The sequence below is a fragment of the Odocoileus virginianus genome, chromosome 10, assembly GCF_023699985.2.
Source record: "Odocoileus virginianus isolate 20LAN1187 ecotype Illinois chromosome 10, Ovbor_1.2, whole genome shotgun sequence".
Classification (NCBI taxonomy): domain Eukaryota; kingdom Metazoa; phylum Chordata; class Mammalia; order Artiodactyla; family Cervidae; genus Odocoileus; species Odocoileus virginianus.
Window position 1 is genome coordinate 55,433,617 of NC_069683.1, and position 17,070 is coordinate 55,450,686.

General features: G+C 38.0%; 1 protein-coding gene across 5 annotated transcripts in view; it reads right to left on the minus strand.

Moving 5' to 3' along the window:
* Positions 1-17,070, minus strand: part of ZC3H12C (zinc finger CCCH-type containing 12C) — a 72,552-nt gene that overhangs the window by 14,832 nt on the left and 40,650 nt on the right. For all 5 annotated transcript variants that reach the window (XM_070473611.1, XM_020869989.2, XM_020869991.2 and 2 more), the window contains one exon: positions 964-1,103. In XM_070473611.1, the coding sequence (XP_070329712.1) occupies positions 964-1,103 (140 nt within the window). The remainder of the gene's footprint in view (positions 1-963; positions 1,104-17,070) is intronic.

Genomic DNA, 17,070 nt, shown 5'->3' on the forward strand with positions numbered 1-17,070 from the left:
AGGGTCTGATTCCATGACTCTGGCCTCCATAACTTGTCTATGGGTCCTTATTCTAATTTAATGATAATTTAATAATTATAGAGAAAAATAAAGTCTTAAAATAACCTTCTCTTGGAGTACATGGTGGGTGGTCACTCCATTGGTTTTTTATTTGAATAGTGTAGCTTCCTTCACGCGGGTTCCTCAGTTTTGTTAATGTTAGGTGCAGAAAGGGGCAGGAAGGGTTGAATGCTGTTTGAGAACCACTGATCTGAGCAAAATGTTGAGCAACAATAATTAACAGTTACAGGGGACACCTCTGCCTGAAACTCATACATTTAAAAATTACAAGATAATGCAAAATACAGATATTTTATTGGGATTGAATCATTTTCTCTACTTGACACCAGACAGCATGACCCAAAGGTCTTTTCTGATCTGTAGTCACTGTTGTTATTCAGTCGCTAAGTTGTGTCTGACTCTTTGTGACCCCATGGAAGCATGCCCAGACTTCCCTGTCCTTCATTATCTCCCAGAGTTCAAACTCATGTCCATTGAGTCGGTGATGCCATCCAACCATCTCGTCCTCTGTTGTCCCCTTCTCCTCCTGCCTTCATCTTTCCCAGCATCAGGGTCTTTGGCTATTGCCCAGTTTCACACCGCAGGTGAGAAACCTGGAGCCCAGAAGGGTCGGTGTTCTGCTCCAAGCGCCATGGACAGTACCCGGCACAGCCGGAATTTGAATCTAGGCCTCCTGACCCCTAGCATGTCTCTAAAGGTCAGAATTTTTACAAAATTTGAATTAAAAAGTTGCAAAGTTAAAAAAAAATGGTTTAAGTAGCAAAAATTACTCTTTAGTTAACATAACCAGAAAGTTTTTAAACTAGAAAATATGTCCCACCCAAGGGACTGAGTAAATCATGGCAGACACACGCATTATTCAGAGACACTGGCTCAGGTGTGCTCGGAAGCTCACAGGCTCACCTGTAATAAGTGCATCGGGCCGGGACTGCTCTTTCCTCCAAGCAGGAACAAAGACGGTGACATCCTTGTGGCCTCTTTCCAAAAACCAATCCACTGCTAATTTTATTCCTCGGCAGGAAAAGACTTCTTTGTTTCCATGGCTGAAATATTATTTTAGAACACTTAAAATCACAACAAAACCTAAATTTGACTCCATTAATTCAAATTTGTAAACAGATATGATAACATAATTAAAATAGTTGTAAGAAGTTCAAGTTTAAGATGGAGTTTTATGGCTCAGAGAAACAATGAAATAACTAAGGAATGGAAAATTGTAAGGAACAAAAAGGAAATTAGGATTATTGTGTGGAGAATAAAGAAAACTGAGTTTTCAAATGAGAAGTTGTAAACTAGTTAGAAAGAGAAAGCTGTTTTTGATAGGAGAGGGAAAATCAGGCCTGAGCACAGTGAGAATAATTTCAGTCAAATGTAAAAAGGAAATCACATAGAAAACAAAGCTGTAAAAACAGTGGAAACAGAATATTTAATAAGAGTTTCTAAAAACTTTTCCTTCTCAAGAGTTCTTATGCATATATTTCAATCCAATGATTAAGCAATGCACAAAATTTATTAGGTGACTAACATAAAACACATTCACACATGCACTCAAATAAAAAATTCAATGCTTAAGGTCATATAAGAAACACTTTCCATGTCCTTCAGTGAAAAGACACCTGGTTTCTGTTTAACAATATTGTGTTGGACAAGGATTAATGACAAAAGGGCATTCAAAATGGATTAGCAGTTTTAGTGTCTAAAACAAAATGCCCAACTAACAGTGTGGTCATTCAATAAATATTTATCTTAGCACTGGGCTCTGCTTGTGCACTTTAACCTAATAATTCAAAGTAACACTATTCTAATGTTTTAAAAGAAACAATCTCCCACTTTCACTGAAATAATTACATTCTTATTATAGGTTGAGCCCTGAAGGCTCCATTCTTGTCTATGGGACAGAAATTCTTTAATTCTTGGGCTAAGGAGGGCTGAATGGAATAAGGTAAGTAAATGCTCTGTTAACCTTTAACACAAATCAAACATTAGGTGTATTAATATATTGTTCTGGAGGTTCTCTGGGAAGCACTAAAACTGTCTAAATATGGTTAACCATATTTGAAGAACAAAACAGAAATAGACTAACTTGCTTTGTAGGTGCTGGAGGCTATAATGCAAACCACAGGAACTGTTTGTGTTCCACAGACTTGTCCTAATGGTTTGGGACAAGATTAGAGGTGAAATCAGATGCACTGAAAGTTTCAGAGGAGGGGATAAAGGAAGGGGGAGTTTGAAGTCCATTTGCTAGGAAAGCAGGGCTACCTGATGGCTTCGACAATGCCCCAGCAAATGGTACAGAGTGATGTTAGGTTTCCTAGAAAATACTGAAATTTAAGCAGTCTTCTGAAAATTATAAACAATGATGGCATTTTCTTGTGACGACATATATACTAATTGTTTCTCAATACAAAACTCAACTTGCTGAGAGCAAGTATATATTTCCTTTGCATTACTGCTTTGAGATTTGAGTGCATGGTGCTTTGCCAGGCACTGTGACACTTGGTGTCCTGAGACTTGAGCGTTTCACTGCTTCTGGCTCTAAAGAGAGGACCATAAGCATTTTGTGTCAGGTCAATTCATTTGGTTAAGGCAACCGTCACTTGTACTATAGAAAGATTCCATCTTAAAAGTAAAGAACTTTCATAAAATGTGTATAAATAGCAAACCACTTACAAACATGGGACAGAGATTTTATAGATACTAACCCAGGTATTATATCATATGCAACACTCAGAACAAAGATTGTTCCCATTATCCGCTCCGTCCCCTCTACCCACAGCCCTGCCTCCCATCCTACAAACCCTCATGGGGGAACCAAGCAAGAGGATGAATTCTACTGCCACACTCTGAATGGCAGTAGGACTGATCAACTGCTGCTGGACCCACATCTATCTCTGATTTTGTTATTTGAGAACAAACAGCTCCCTAACATTAGTTTAAGAAACTAGTTGCAGCTAAACACATCCTTAACTGCTATATTATTCATACCATAAACCAACAGAAAACTGGCAAAACTCTATTAATATCAGGAAAAATATATTTTAAGGTAAAACATTACTAGGAATAAAAAAGTTATTACATAAGAGTAAAAAGGGAGCAATTCACAAGGAAGCTGTGATAATTGTGAACTCAATTCTCCATACAAGTAATGAAAAAGATCACGGGATGACGTGTAGAAATGAACAAATTCACAGTCATACTATGAGACAGGTAAAGCAGAATACATTTAGTAAGAATCCAGACAAGTGAATAATTAATTACAAGCTTGACCTACTAGACAAATGCAAAACCTTGCACAGAATTAAAGAGAAAATCTTTTCAAGAACACATGAAGAGTTATAAAATTGGCTGTGCTCTAGGCCACAAAACAGATTTTAACAGACATTGAGAATCTATCATACAATGTTCTTTGACAATGATATTAAAGATTAATATTGCTCTATACTGTAAACCAATTTAAAATTTTAATTTTAGAAATGACCCTATTTGTAATAGTAACAAAAACTAAACAAATGTAAAGATATTATAAGGGCTCTATAGAAAAATGAAAATTGAAAACCTGTATTAAAGAGCATAAGAGAAGACCTAAATGAAAGGAAGAATATTCCATTTTCATGGATGGTAAGACTCAATGTATGAAGATGGTAATTCTTAAATTAATGTTAGTACACTGAAATCCCAATAAAAATCCTCAAAGGGTTTTTTGTCAAACTTGAGAAGTTGATCCTAAAGTTCATTGGAAAAAACAAGAGGCCAAGGATAGTTAAGTAATCCTGAAGAACGAAAAAGGAGGTATCAGTACTTTTGCATAAAACTACAGAAATCCAATCAGTGTTATATTAGCAAAGATTAAAAAACATAAAATAAAGAACAGAAAAGTGAACCTAAGAGTGATCTCTCTCTCGCACACATACATACATGTGTATAAATTATAAAAGTGACATTACAGATAGATGAAGAAAAATATGGATCATTTAACAAATGGTACTAGGGCAATCAATTATTTATGTGGAAAAAATAAAATTGTACTTTTACCTCATACCACACATAAAAATAAATTGTATATAGATCAAAGATTTACATATGAAAATACTGTAAAACTTTTAGAAGAAATTATAGGAGACATTCATATCAAGAAAGAGAAATTCTTTTTACTACCAAGGAAAAGAATGATACATTTGAACACATAAAACTTCTTTGTGAAAAAGATTCCATAAAAAATTAAAAATGCCATAGACTGGGAGAAGGTATTTGCAATACACAGGATTGATAAAAAGACTAGTACTCAGAATAACATAAAGTATTCCGGTACATTGAGAAGGGTAATCCTCCCCTTTTATTTTTTTTAAGGCAATAGATATAAACAGTGAATTCACAAGAGAGGAAACCCAAATGACCAACAAACAAATGAAAAAAGCTCAACAGTGAAGAAATGCAAATTAAAACCAAAGTGAGACACCACTTCACACCCATCATATGGGGAAAAATAAAGTTTGCAAACACCAGATGTTGCCACGGATGTGTGACAGAAGTAACTCATACATTACAGGTGGGAGTATAAACTGGTATGACTATTCAGGAGGGCAATTTGGCAGTACTTTATTAGCAAGTTGAAAGCGTGTTTTCTCTCAAACATAGTAGTTCCACAGCCAGTGGTACCTTGAAATCGGGTTGAAAGCACTCAGCCGTTGGACAGCTGAGCTCTCACATGGGGGCAGGCTGACGCCTTCCTTCTCCTCCATGGTTGGGGTGGGGAAAGGGACAGGCACGTGGGGACGTGTAGGCTTGGTCCCTGGGAGTCCAATACTTCCCCAGCCAATCCTTTCAGGATCAGGACCAAGCAATGAATGCTAACCAGGAAACCCCTGGAATGGCTGCTGTTGTCTTGGAAGCCCCTGCCACAGCCTGGGAGGGGCTGGGGGAGACTGAACTGGACCTAACCTCATGAGGTGTGCTGAAGGATGTGCTGGTTACAATATAAGGGGCAACTGAAGGAGGCTCTGATAAAGAATTATAAAAACAGAGTGATCTTGATTAAAAAAAATTATGAAAAACAGGATGTCAGAGTGAACACAGTGTAGCTACTGGTGCAAGTTAACTGTCTGTTGAGTGTTTACTAAAAAAGTAGGATGATGTTTACAAACTGAAGTTCTACTGCCATATAAATAGAGGAGAAAATTCATCATGGTTATGTAGTCACTTACAGGCTATATGTGCATGCATTTAGGGTTTTTTTGCTTAGTAGTAAAAATAGCTAATTCTCTATTTATGAATTGGCATGGTCCTATGGGCCTCTATTTGTTATTTCAACAGTTTGGCAATAGGATGGTATACCGCAAGCAAGTCCTGTTGGTGACTCAGAGGTTTGTGGCCACTTTTGATTAGGAAGGAGACCCTGGATGTTTGCTATAAAGTATCCTTTTGACTTCTTTGGCTCAGTGGGATTGGTTTCCCAGGGAAAATGCCAAAGTCACTGCTAATTCTAAATTCCTGTTGAGCAAAATGGGTAATACAGCTTGAAGGCTGTGTGTGATTAAACCTGGCCTTTAGTGCAGAAAAATATAAGGAGCCTGCCAGTAGGTCTCTTTCTTAAAGGGCTTATTTTACTCTGTCATGTTTGGAATAGGCATGTTTATAAAAATCTTGCTTTGCAGTGGCCAGAGGAAGGCTCATTTGAAGCAGACAAATTGGTGTATTTACACCGATTTTTAGAAAAACCCCACTTAAAATAAAAGGATTATCAGCACCTCTGGATCTCAGGAAATAAATGAAAGAATGAACTGGACAGCCAGTAAGAATGAATTTAAAAATGGAAAGAAGGGATTAAGAAATGGAAAGCACCTTTCTCTTTCTCCAGGTTCTCAACCCTTCTCTGCGGTTGCTCCCTTCTACCTGCCTCAGTCTTCTTTGCTCATGTGGGACCTGGGAGAGGGAGATGACGGCTTCTTGGACAGATGGTTCCCAAGGGCTTTAGGATCTGGGGATAGCTTACTTGAATGTTCTGGTATGGGTTCCACCTCCAAGACTCCGCCTACATTCAACATGCAAAACATAGCCAGGGAGGCAGAAATGATCAAGAGAAAGTAACAAGGAGCCTGAGAAGGTGGATAAGAAACTGTCGGAAAATTAAGGCATCAGGTTGGCAAATGGTTGCCCTGATAACTTGGAAGGAAGGGGAAACAAAAGGAGTCAGGCTGCAGAACAGCACCATGAGCCTGAAACTACAGGGCCAGACAAGCCAACTTAGTTTTCGTCAAATGTGGAGAGAATCAGCCTTCTCCCTAGGAGCTCCAGGGACTCTAATGCTTTTTAGGATTCAGTACTGCTGGATGGATCAGATCTGGTGAAGATCACCACAACCCTTTTCTCCAGCTGATATCCACCTTAAGAGTTATCTTCCAGTGCCCTGGAAAGATACGCAATCATGTGCCAAGGTTTTCTGCAGCGTGGTTTCAGTTTACAGGCACGTGTGTGAGGATGGACACTTGACTGACGGAACAGGCGTGATTGGCGAATGGAGCGCTGTGGCCGCGGGTCCCTCCTCCAGCGACAGGAGGCTCAGGAGCCTCGGATGCTCACTGCTGATGGCAAGCTTCCAAGTCTTTCTGCAAAACGGGGTGTGGGAGAAGCCGCAGTGCTGCGGCTACCCGAGCCCCAGTGATTCCATCAGTGGTCCACTGAGGCATTTTCTAAATTAAGGGGGATGGATTCAGGGGTGAATCAGAATAGACACTAACCCTCTCCACTTCTGTGGTAGCTCTGTTGCTGGAATTCAAGCACAGATAAGAGAAAAGGTATCTGTACGTCAGGGGATAGATAGTTACTTAGGTACTGGCAACAGTAATCTAGTTGGGGGTGAAAATGGAGAAAGGTGAAGACAAAAACTCAAGAATGCAGTGCTACCTGCCTAGTGAGAGTTATTCACATAGGGAGCAAACACGTCTGGGTCTACCAACAAAAAAGACAAGACTTGGCAATGAAAAGTCAGTATGTTACCACCGTAGGAAGGCTGGACACTGGGAAAAGGAATGCTGCCAGAAACCGAGGGAGATATAAGGGATGCTGCCTAACTCTGACGCCTTCCCACCTCCACTGGGGACTGCTCTGCTGAAAGCAGACAGGAAAGAATTGGCAAGTGGTGCCAACTATTAATGAGCAAAATTGACCTAATGGAGGCGCCTCATGGAGAAACCTTATATATGTTTCTTTTCCTGTCTTAGTCTTTTCCTATCCTTTCTTACAGAACTGGAACCATGCACATATTCTGCAATTTCTACTGACCCCTCTCATTTCACCTGTATCCAGAAAAACACCCAAGTTGTGGGTATCCCTAGACAACCTTCTACCTCTTGTTTTTCCCTAAGGCTCCTGAGCAAATAGTTCTTCTGTTGGAGGAACATGCTTCTCTTGTCTCTAAATGCTGTTCATCTGTTGGGAAGAGACCTCCTGGATAAATGAAAGGCTATCATATTCTGTACTCCAAGTAGATTTCTGAAACTCCTGGGAGATGGTGACTATGTGCTTATTGATACTGAGAGTAAATAAGTGCTAGGGGTGTGCCAGGCTATGGGCCCAAATTTTGAATGAGAGGTTTTCTAGTACATGGGCAATTAATATTCCACATGGAAAACAAACTGCTCATTTATTAGTCATTGCAACTTCGCCAGCAGATTTCTGTACTTCATTGTAGGGCTTTTTCCAGACAATAAGATGAAATTAATTTCTAGACCAAGCTGTGAAAAGTGCTATAAAGGTCTGGGACTTGGCTAATTGAAGCCTCATTGTGTGTATCCAGGGACTCCCACTCAGAGTTTCAGACATATGTACCTACTAGTAAACTAGAAACTGGAAACCAAGGGGAGCTGAAATGAACACAAATTATCTTAACAAACATATTCTTTATATGATTTTCACTATCATAACTTTTCATTATTTTGTAAGTTCACTTTATCTCATATCTAATGGGATTATCTTTAATTTATTCACATATACTATGTAACAAATTTGAAAAGCCCATCAATTCTACTTTTCTGTCTTCAACAGAAGGGCAATTTCATAAACACTCAAACTAATATGATATTTGTTATATCTTATATAAATATCCTGTATACTTTCCACTAGAGAACTGAAGTACTCTTTCTTACTATGTGCCATTAAATTAGTCACCTGTGATGGTTAATAGGTTACAAAGGTATATTTTGTGATGCAGAGAAAAATTCAGGGAACCACACATTTTAATGTAGCTTGCCTCAATACAGGACCTAGAAGAGAGGGAAAATGGGTGAACCATTCCATCTGCTGTATTTAGGAAACATAATTTCATGTATTATACTGATAAGTTATATATACACATATCATTACTAGGTTAACCACAGGATAAGGAAGGGTAATTTTAGAATTATAACTGTTATCTTCCCATGGCAGACATGAAGAGCAATTGAAAAACATAGAAACCTATTAAGGAGAAACCTAATAAGGGAATGAAAGCAACTGTTAGAGGGGACTGCTTCTGTATAATTCTTTTCATTCATTAAAGAAGAAAAATAAGCAGCCTTTTCCCAATTATCTGTTATTTTTTTCAAATTTGATTTTGCTTTAGTTTGAGTCTTCGCTTTGAATTAACTTGTTACGTATGGGTTTCACAGGTGGCGCTAGTGGTAAAGAATCTGCTTGCCAATGCAGGAGATGGTAAGAGACATGGTTTCCATCCTTAGGTTGGGAAGATACCCTGGAGGAGGAAATGGCAACCCACTCCAGTATTCTTGCCAGGAGAATCCCATGGACAGAGGAGCTTGGCTGGCTACAGTCCATAGGGTTGCAAAGAGTCAGACATAACTCAGCGTCTAAGCACACACACACATAACTTGTTACTTATAATGCCTGTAAAGAACCTTGGAAATCATAGGTGATTTTTATTTTCTTATTTTCTAAAATTTATGTAATGTGTATCCCTTATACACTTGTGTATGATCAAAGGAAAGCCATCCTTAAAAGGTTTTCCTTAACTCATCTAAAATCGAATTGTAAAAATCATACCTAGAAGGTCATGTTTAGTACTACTACTAATAGTAAATTGAAAGTATTAGAAAAGAAAGTGTTAGTCGCTCAGTCATGTCTGACTTTGCGACCCCATGGACTGTAGCCCACCAGGCTCCTCTGTCCATGGGATTTTCCATACAAGAACACTGGAGTGGGTTGCCATTTCCTCCTCCGGGGATCTTCCCGACCCAGGGATTGAACCTGGGTCCCCTGCATTGCAAGCAGATTCTTTACCATCTGAGCCACCAGGAAAGCAGTAGTAAATCAGCACTACTAATTACCATGATAGTATTAGTACTAGTAATACCACTACTAACTAGCATTACTATTAAATAGAGATGGCTTTGCATGAATAGGTCAACACAGTGAAAATAACAAAACGTGGAATTAGACATGAATTTAAGTATTGTCTTTAGTACATTTCTGTGTGACCTTGGCAAGTTACTTGTTCTGAACCTCACTTTTCTCACATTTAAAATGGAGGTAATCCCACCTACATTACAGGATTGTGAGAACCGAACCAGGTAACATCCAGAGAGCACTAGACAGAGCGCCTGCACACAGAAGGCTTCAACAAGTACTAGTTCCTCACTTCCTCATATCCTTTGGTCCTAATTTTTAGAAAATGGTAAAAAAGCCTGCTTTGGAATGAAAATGAAACCAGTAAATTTGTAATAGCTTTAGTCTCACTACTGAAAGTAAATTGTGATTTTTCTTTTCAGATCAATGTGTTTGATATGTGGAGATCACTAAGTGAAGTGAAAGGCACTCAGTCGTGTCCGACTCTCTGCGACCCTGTGGACTACACAGTCCATGGGATTCTCCAGGCCAGAATACTGGAGTGGGTAGCCCTTCCCTTCTCCAGGGGATCTTCCCAACCCAGGGATCAAACCCAGGTCTTCCGCATTGCAGGCGGACTCTTTACCAGCTGAGCCACAAGGGAAACAAACAAAAAAGAGATCAAGCTAATCAGGGGACTAAAAAAAAAAAAAAATCCAAAAAAAAACCTAACAGATAATCCATCAGTTTTTTATAAACTTCTATATATCATTTTTTATTTAAATCAAAACCTTGACCTATAAGTTTGCTACACTCTCCACTGGAATATTCAAATATGATCATAAAACCTTTGTGACCTTAATGGGTCATTATGAGTGAGTGAAGTCGCTCAGTCGTGACCGACTCTTTGCGACCCCATGGACTGCAGCCGACCAGGCTCCTCCATCCATGGAACTTTCTAGGCAAGCATACTGGAGTGGGTTGCCACTTTCTTCTCCAGGGGATCTTCCCGACCCAGGGATCAAACCTGGGTCTCCCGTATCGTGGGCAGACGCTTTACCATCGGAGCCAGCAGGGAATCAGCTACATATAATGGTAAGGATACAAGTTTGTCAGTGAAGTACTTACAATGAAAAACATGAGTAAAATGTATCCTTTTAAACTAGAAAACCATATTTGAATCTTTAGTACTGAAAGTCCTAAGTCCTTCAAGTTTAGATATAGTTAGCTTAATATATTAATATAACAATAATAAATATTTATTGCATACTAAATTACTAACATACCTAGGTGCTCTTCAAATATCTGATGACTTTAATTTTTCAATTTTTATGCCTCATTGAACACAAATCATGTTGAATATGTGAAAATAGATTTTAATTTTAAGCAATGCTTTCGAATACTAATGCATTATCAGTGTTAAACGATTGTTAAGAAGAAATTCTCCCACATTTATCCCACTTTCCTTAAACAGGGAGACAGGAGTGCAGCTGGATATCATCTTCAATATGCAAACAAGAGAATATTTTCTTTCCTATCACTGTAGTCTAATTAAATTTCATATTGTATTTAAAAATCTATAATTCCATATACTGACTCATGGGCATCTAGAACTTTTATATTCAAGGCTCATAAAGAGCGATTTATGCCAATTTTGTCACTCTTGTAGCTATTCAACTTCTATTCTCTGATCTCCCTCCCACTACACCAAGATCACTTTGAACCTAAACCTAGTGGTCAGGAGGCAATACACCCAGAAAATGCTCCCTTGTTGCAAATAACTTGATCAAAGTTGATCAAGTTGTGTCCTAACTGGAAATCTATGCTCCCTTGTTGCAGATAACTTCATCAGGTTTATCAAGTTGTGTCCTAAATAGAAATCCCACAGTGTGGCTCAGAGGCCTCTGTAGGGAGCAATGAAGGGAATTTTTATGTGGGAAACACAGCACCCACTTCTACCTTTGTTCGTTTTAAATAGTGGGCTTCCTTTTAAGATTTGCAGGATTGTACTGCTTTAAAGGAAAATAAAAGTCTGACAAAATCACTGATTTAGGACAATGAAAATTTCAACACCAAAATTACAATGGAAGTCATAACATGAAATAGTTTACTCTTACCCTCCAGTTGGTAGACACGGGGCAGTGTGACCAAAAATTTTGAGAATGGGAAAGGATTAGGAAAAAGGGAAGTAGAAAGATTTCCTCACTTTATAAGGTTCACAATTTGAAGACAGAATTAATAATAGGAAGCACATCTAGCTAATCTAGGTTCAAGTGGGTCATTAGTCTAAAGATGAAGAGAATGTGTAATAGATGCAGAAATGTAAAACCTTAAACACTTTCTCCTATTATAATTGGGTGACTTTCCCCATTTCTTATAATCACTAGTTAGGTGATTTATAATTACCAATAACTTTATTCATATATAATGGGATTATTAACATTGCTATTTCCTAGGTTAAGGTTTAAATAAGCACATATGAGATAACAGGAAAGTTTACTGACCATTTACTGACCATCTATTAAAATTTATGACTGATGACACGCAGAAGACACACAGGCTTATAAAGAGATGCGGTGGAACAGAACTAGTATCTGTCTTTGTCAGACTCCACCCTGATATAATCAAACAACAGAAAAAACTAGTTCTGATTCTCTGATTCTTTTTGCAGTACCTAGGATTTTCTTTAAAACAATAAGAGAAATGGGACACTGCCAACTAGCCTTAAATAGAACCTATGACGCTGACAGTCATCTAGAGGGAAATTAAGCTGTCCTTTAAATTGATGTTAAGCCCTTACTAAGTTGAGACTTAAAAAACATTTCACTGAGAAGCTGTCCAATAGAAGTATGATGTGAACCACAAGTATAATTTAAAATTACCTTTTAAAAAGTAAAAAGTAGGTGAAATTAATTTTAGTAATATATTTCATTTAACTCAATGTATCAAAAATTATCATTTTTATACATATTCAGCGTGAAAATTGTTGATAATATTTCACATATTTTTGTGCTAGGTTTTCAAAACCTGGTATGTATTTTACATTTACAGACTATCTCAATTTGGATTAGGCACATTTCAAAAGCTCAACAGCCACATGTAGCCAATAGTCACTACACTGGACTATGCAGGTCCACTGAACATAATTTTGAGACATTTTGTTGAGAACCAAAATCAACTTTGATTGAACCCTGGCAAGTTGCAGTCTCACATCTGTAATCTAAGCCAAAAACTTGGATTAGGTGTCCAGGAGGATTTAGTATAGTCCTGTATACTAAAATGGTAAACAGGGCTATACTAAAATGGGCTATCCTAAAATAATAAACAGGCAACAGGATGGCAAACCCACCCAACAATTGAAGGCAAATTATGGAGCCTAGACTAGATAGACTTCAATATTCAAATTCACACTGAAAAGAGTTCTCAAGTCCATAAAACTTTCACAAGTCAGATTAGATACATAAAAGTCTTTGTGCCTTTAGAAAGATTAATCTATAAATAAATCCTATTTATAAACACTGCTAAATTCTGCTTGTATTTTATAAATATGTAGGCTTAGTCCACTATTCTTGATATAAAGAAAAGTTAACACAACTTGGACATTTTTCTGTTCATATTCTGACTCTGTCTGTCCAGACTTTAAGAAAATGACTTCAGTGACTCACCTGGAGTGCTGTTCTACACCCCAGCTAAGATTCAGATATATGCCACACCAGCTGGTTTCTAAGACAAGTCTTTTCGATGGGTAGGGATCAAGCAGATGGTTGTTTTATGTCTGTATTCTCTGTCATTAGATTGGTATACAAAAGCAATATTCTTAGTTCTTTTGCCAGAAGTTGTCCACAATTTAACTTCTGCATGTATTTTCAAAATAAATAGGTGTCCTTGTCTGCAGTCTTAGTGCTCAAATCCTTCTCTTAATTTCTCTACAGAGTGAACTTTCTTAAAGGGAAATATAAACATAGAGGCAATACAGGAAGGGATCCTATTGGTCAAAAATGGCCCTCCTAAGATTTTTAGCAAAGAAAATATCTTCCTAATACTCTACACAAACATGCAGCAATAAGGCCTACCCACCAGTTAGGAGATTTGATCTAAAACCAAAAGCCTGGATTTACTGACCGAGAGGACTTGCAATGATAGGGGAGTAGCAGTGAAGAGGAGTTTCAACAGTTTGTTCATCTCAAATAGAGAAGGCGGCGGCACCTAGCTTCTATTCCATGAAACGGGAGAATCTGTGCTGCACATGGCATAGAGGTAGTAACGAGGCTCTGGGTTTTTTTCTTGTTCACCACTCTTATTTCATATATTTGGTAGAAGCAAGGACTGTGAAGAAAGCTGAGTGCCGAAAAATTGATGCTTTTGAACTATGGTGCTGGAGAAGACTCTTGAAGAGTCCCTTGGACTGCAAGGAGATCCAACCAGTCCATCCTAAAGGAGATCAGTCCTGCATGTTCATTGGAAGGACTGATGCTGGAGCTGAAACTCCAATACTTTGGCCACCTCATGGGAAGAGTTGACTCACTGGAAAAGACCCTGATGCTGGGAGGGATTGAGGGCAGGAGGAGAAGGGGGCGACAGAGAATGAGATGGCTGGATGGCATCACCAACTCGATGGGCATGGGTTTGGGTAGACTCCAGGACTGATGGACAGGGAGGCCTGGTGTGCTGCGATTCATGGGGTCACAAAGAGTCAGACAGGACTGAACAACTGAACTGAACTGAACTGAAAGGAGAATATGGAGATACAATTTTAATGAAGTTCAGTGACTAGGTCATGAAAGCATACTGAAGAAATAAAAAACTTTTAGGAATCTAAGAGCACTGACATCCAACTTATACTCCCTTCCCTGATGGTTCCCAAGATGGTACTTTGTTAATGGCAGGAAATGTCATCTGAACCTAAAACCACAGGCAAATAAAAACACTGGACTAATCTAAGGAAAAACAAATTTAAACTATCGGATACATGTGGATAGACAATAATTCTATACTCCACTGCTGAACTACCACAGGCTTAACAGAATCAGAATTTGAAGAATGCTAAAGCTACTTGGAGGAAATAAAAATCACAGTATCATTTAGAATTTCATTTTAGAAGTATGATAAATATTGCTTATGCTTTATTTCTGTGTCTGTATCTGGAGTGTACACTTCACTCATTTGAAAAGACCTTGATGCTGGGAAAGATTGGAGGCGGGAGGAGAAGGGGACGACAGAGGATGAGATGGTTGGATGGCATCACTGACTTGATGGACCCATTTGAGTAAGCTCCAGGAGCTGATGATGGACACGGAGGCCTGGTGTGCTGCAGTCCATGGGGTCGCAAAGAGTTGGCCACGACTGAGCAACTGGATTGAACTGATACACTTCATGGTATACTTACCAAAGTATCTGCCCTACTATGGAAAGAGGCCTATTTGCTGAATGACCAATTTGCAAAATTATTAAGAGGTGTTTTTTTTTTTTTTTTTTAGCTTTTTTAAGAATTAGCTACACCTTTTTGTCAGTAATTGCTAGTTAGTCCAGCTTTGCTAAATATTAATTTCATTCTATTTTATATTTCAGAAATCAAGTACTTTGGTGCAAAAGTTTAGGGCTTTTGCTAAACTTATTAGTTTACACTCTCTTCTATTTTTGAATATTTGTCAATTTTGGGTAAATTGCTTATTTAATAAACTTACCCAGAACTTCTATCAGTGTGGCACATTTTTAAGAGGATATTAATAAGCTGAAAGAAGTATGCTTCCTGCAAAGCAACACAGGATCCCTGCAATTCTGGGAACTATGCTGTATATTACAGTTAAAGGGCTCATTCCCAGGCAATTTTGGGTTCACCCAGATCTAAGAGCCCGAGTCTCCTTTATGAAAATAGAAATCATTGAAAACAATTGATGATATAAATATGAAGAATTAAAATACACCTATAGGTTCATAAGAACAAGATGAACTGCTAAATTGCTATGGGTTAAACACTAAATTAACACATAATTCAACATAATTCTGTGGTGTTGGAGAAGACTCTTGAGAGTCCCTTGGACTGCAAGGAGATTCAACCAGTCAACTCTAAAGGAAATCAGTCCTGAATATTCATTGGAAGGACTGATGCTGAAGCTGAAGCTCCAATACTTTGGCCATCTGATGTGAAGAACTGACTCATTAGAAAAGATGCTGATGCTGGGAAAGATTGAAGGCAGGAGGAGAAGGGGACTACAGAGGATGAGACGGTTGCATGGCATCACCGAGACTTGATGGACCTGAGTTTGAGCAAGCCCTGGGAGTTGGTGATGGACAGGGAGGCCTGGCGTGCTGCAGTCCATGGGGTTTCAAAGAGTCAGACACGACTGAGCGACTGAACTGAACTGAAACGTTGAATAAAAAAACTGAAACAACTAAGTTTTCATTACATTAGTTTCTATATTCTGGATTAAAATGTAGAATCTAGCTTTTTAATGATAATAATTGTAATTTACTGAGCACCTATTACATGCCAGGCACTCAGTACTGATTATCTTTAATTCTAATAACAAGCCCGCAAGAGTTCCCCCCTTTTTAGAATCCTGAAAACTGAGATTGGACAGTTTAAACAAGTTACTCAGAATCACAAAGATAGTGTGTAGAAAACTTTTTTAAAAGCCCATTTTGGTAATTTTAATAAAGTGCCTTTCTTTCCTACTTTTAATTTACATCTAAAGAGTCTATATTTATATCAGTTCTATTACTAGCATTTAAATGAAATTAAAATATATTCATGTTACATATGGAATATATCTGCTTGAGAAATCAGAAAGGAAATAAAATAATACTCTATTCTTAACTTACCCTCACATTTACCTATTATAATTTATTGTGTGTAAATTTATTATATAACAGGTTTGCTAAAGTACCATGAGTAGGATGTTAGGTTAAAAAGTAAAAGCATGTTTGTTATATTTTATACAACAGAAAATGGGTAAAATCTCTCCACATTTTTGTTAAAATTAAGATTTTGAATCTGAAGTTGATATGCATTTCTAAATGACTTTTTAACTTTATGCAGATCTCATAAGTGGCAGAATGTAAAAGTTTACTGTAAATTTCCATAAGTTCTGATGCTTTCAAAGTTATGGACACGGTACAACATTTCATTGTAACTTACAGTATAATGCTGCTATAATAAAAATTTCCTGTCACGTTGTTCTCTCCTGAAATACCTGAAGCATCTCAGTTTACGTGATGGAATAAAATATATGATGGAGGTGAGAACTGAATCTGCATTGTTCCATCTTTATAGTAAAAGGAACAGAATGAGGCCCAAATAGCGCGGGGGTACAAGTGTGTTTTCAATAATTATATATAATAGATTGTTTGAAATGCCTCCATTATGCCATTTATTTTTGTATCTCATCATCTGGGATACATAAAGTTTAGAGTTTTATGCAGATTTTCAGTTATCAAAGTACTTTTCAATTGCCACTGGGAACTAGATTTCAATCATGTGAGTTGATTCAACTGTGACATCATTTATCTAAAGGACATCCATTTTAAAAGAATTCACTTCTATGGGCTTTGATGCTGTTTCTCCCCTCCAGGCTGTTCTGCTGACAACCCCAAAGTGCCTTTCCCTCCAATGCCAAATTCTCCACTTGCGTCTGTCTTGTCTCCTCCTTCAGAGAACTCTGCTTCAAAAAGTGAACTCATATTATTGCTGTTGTG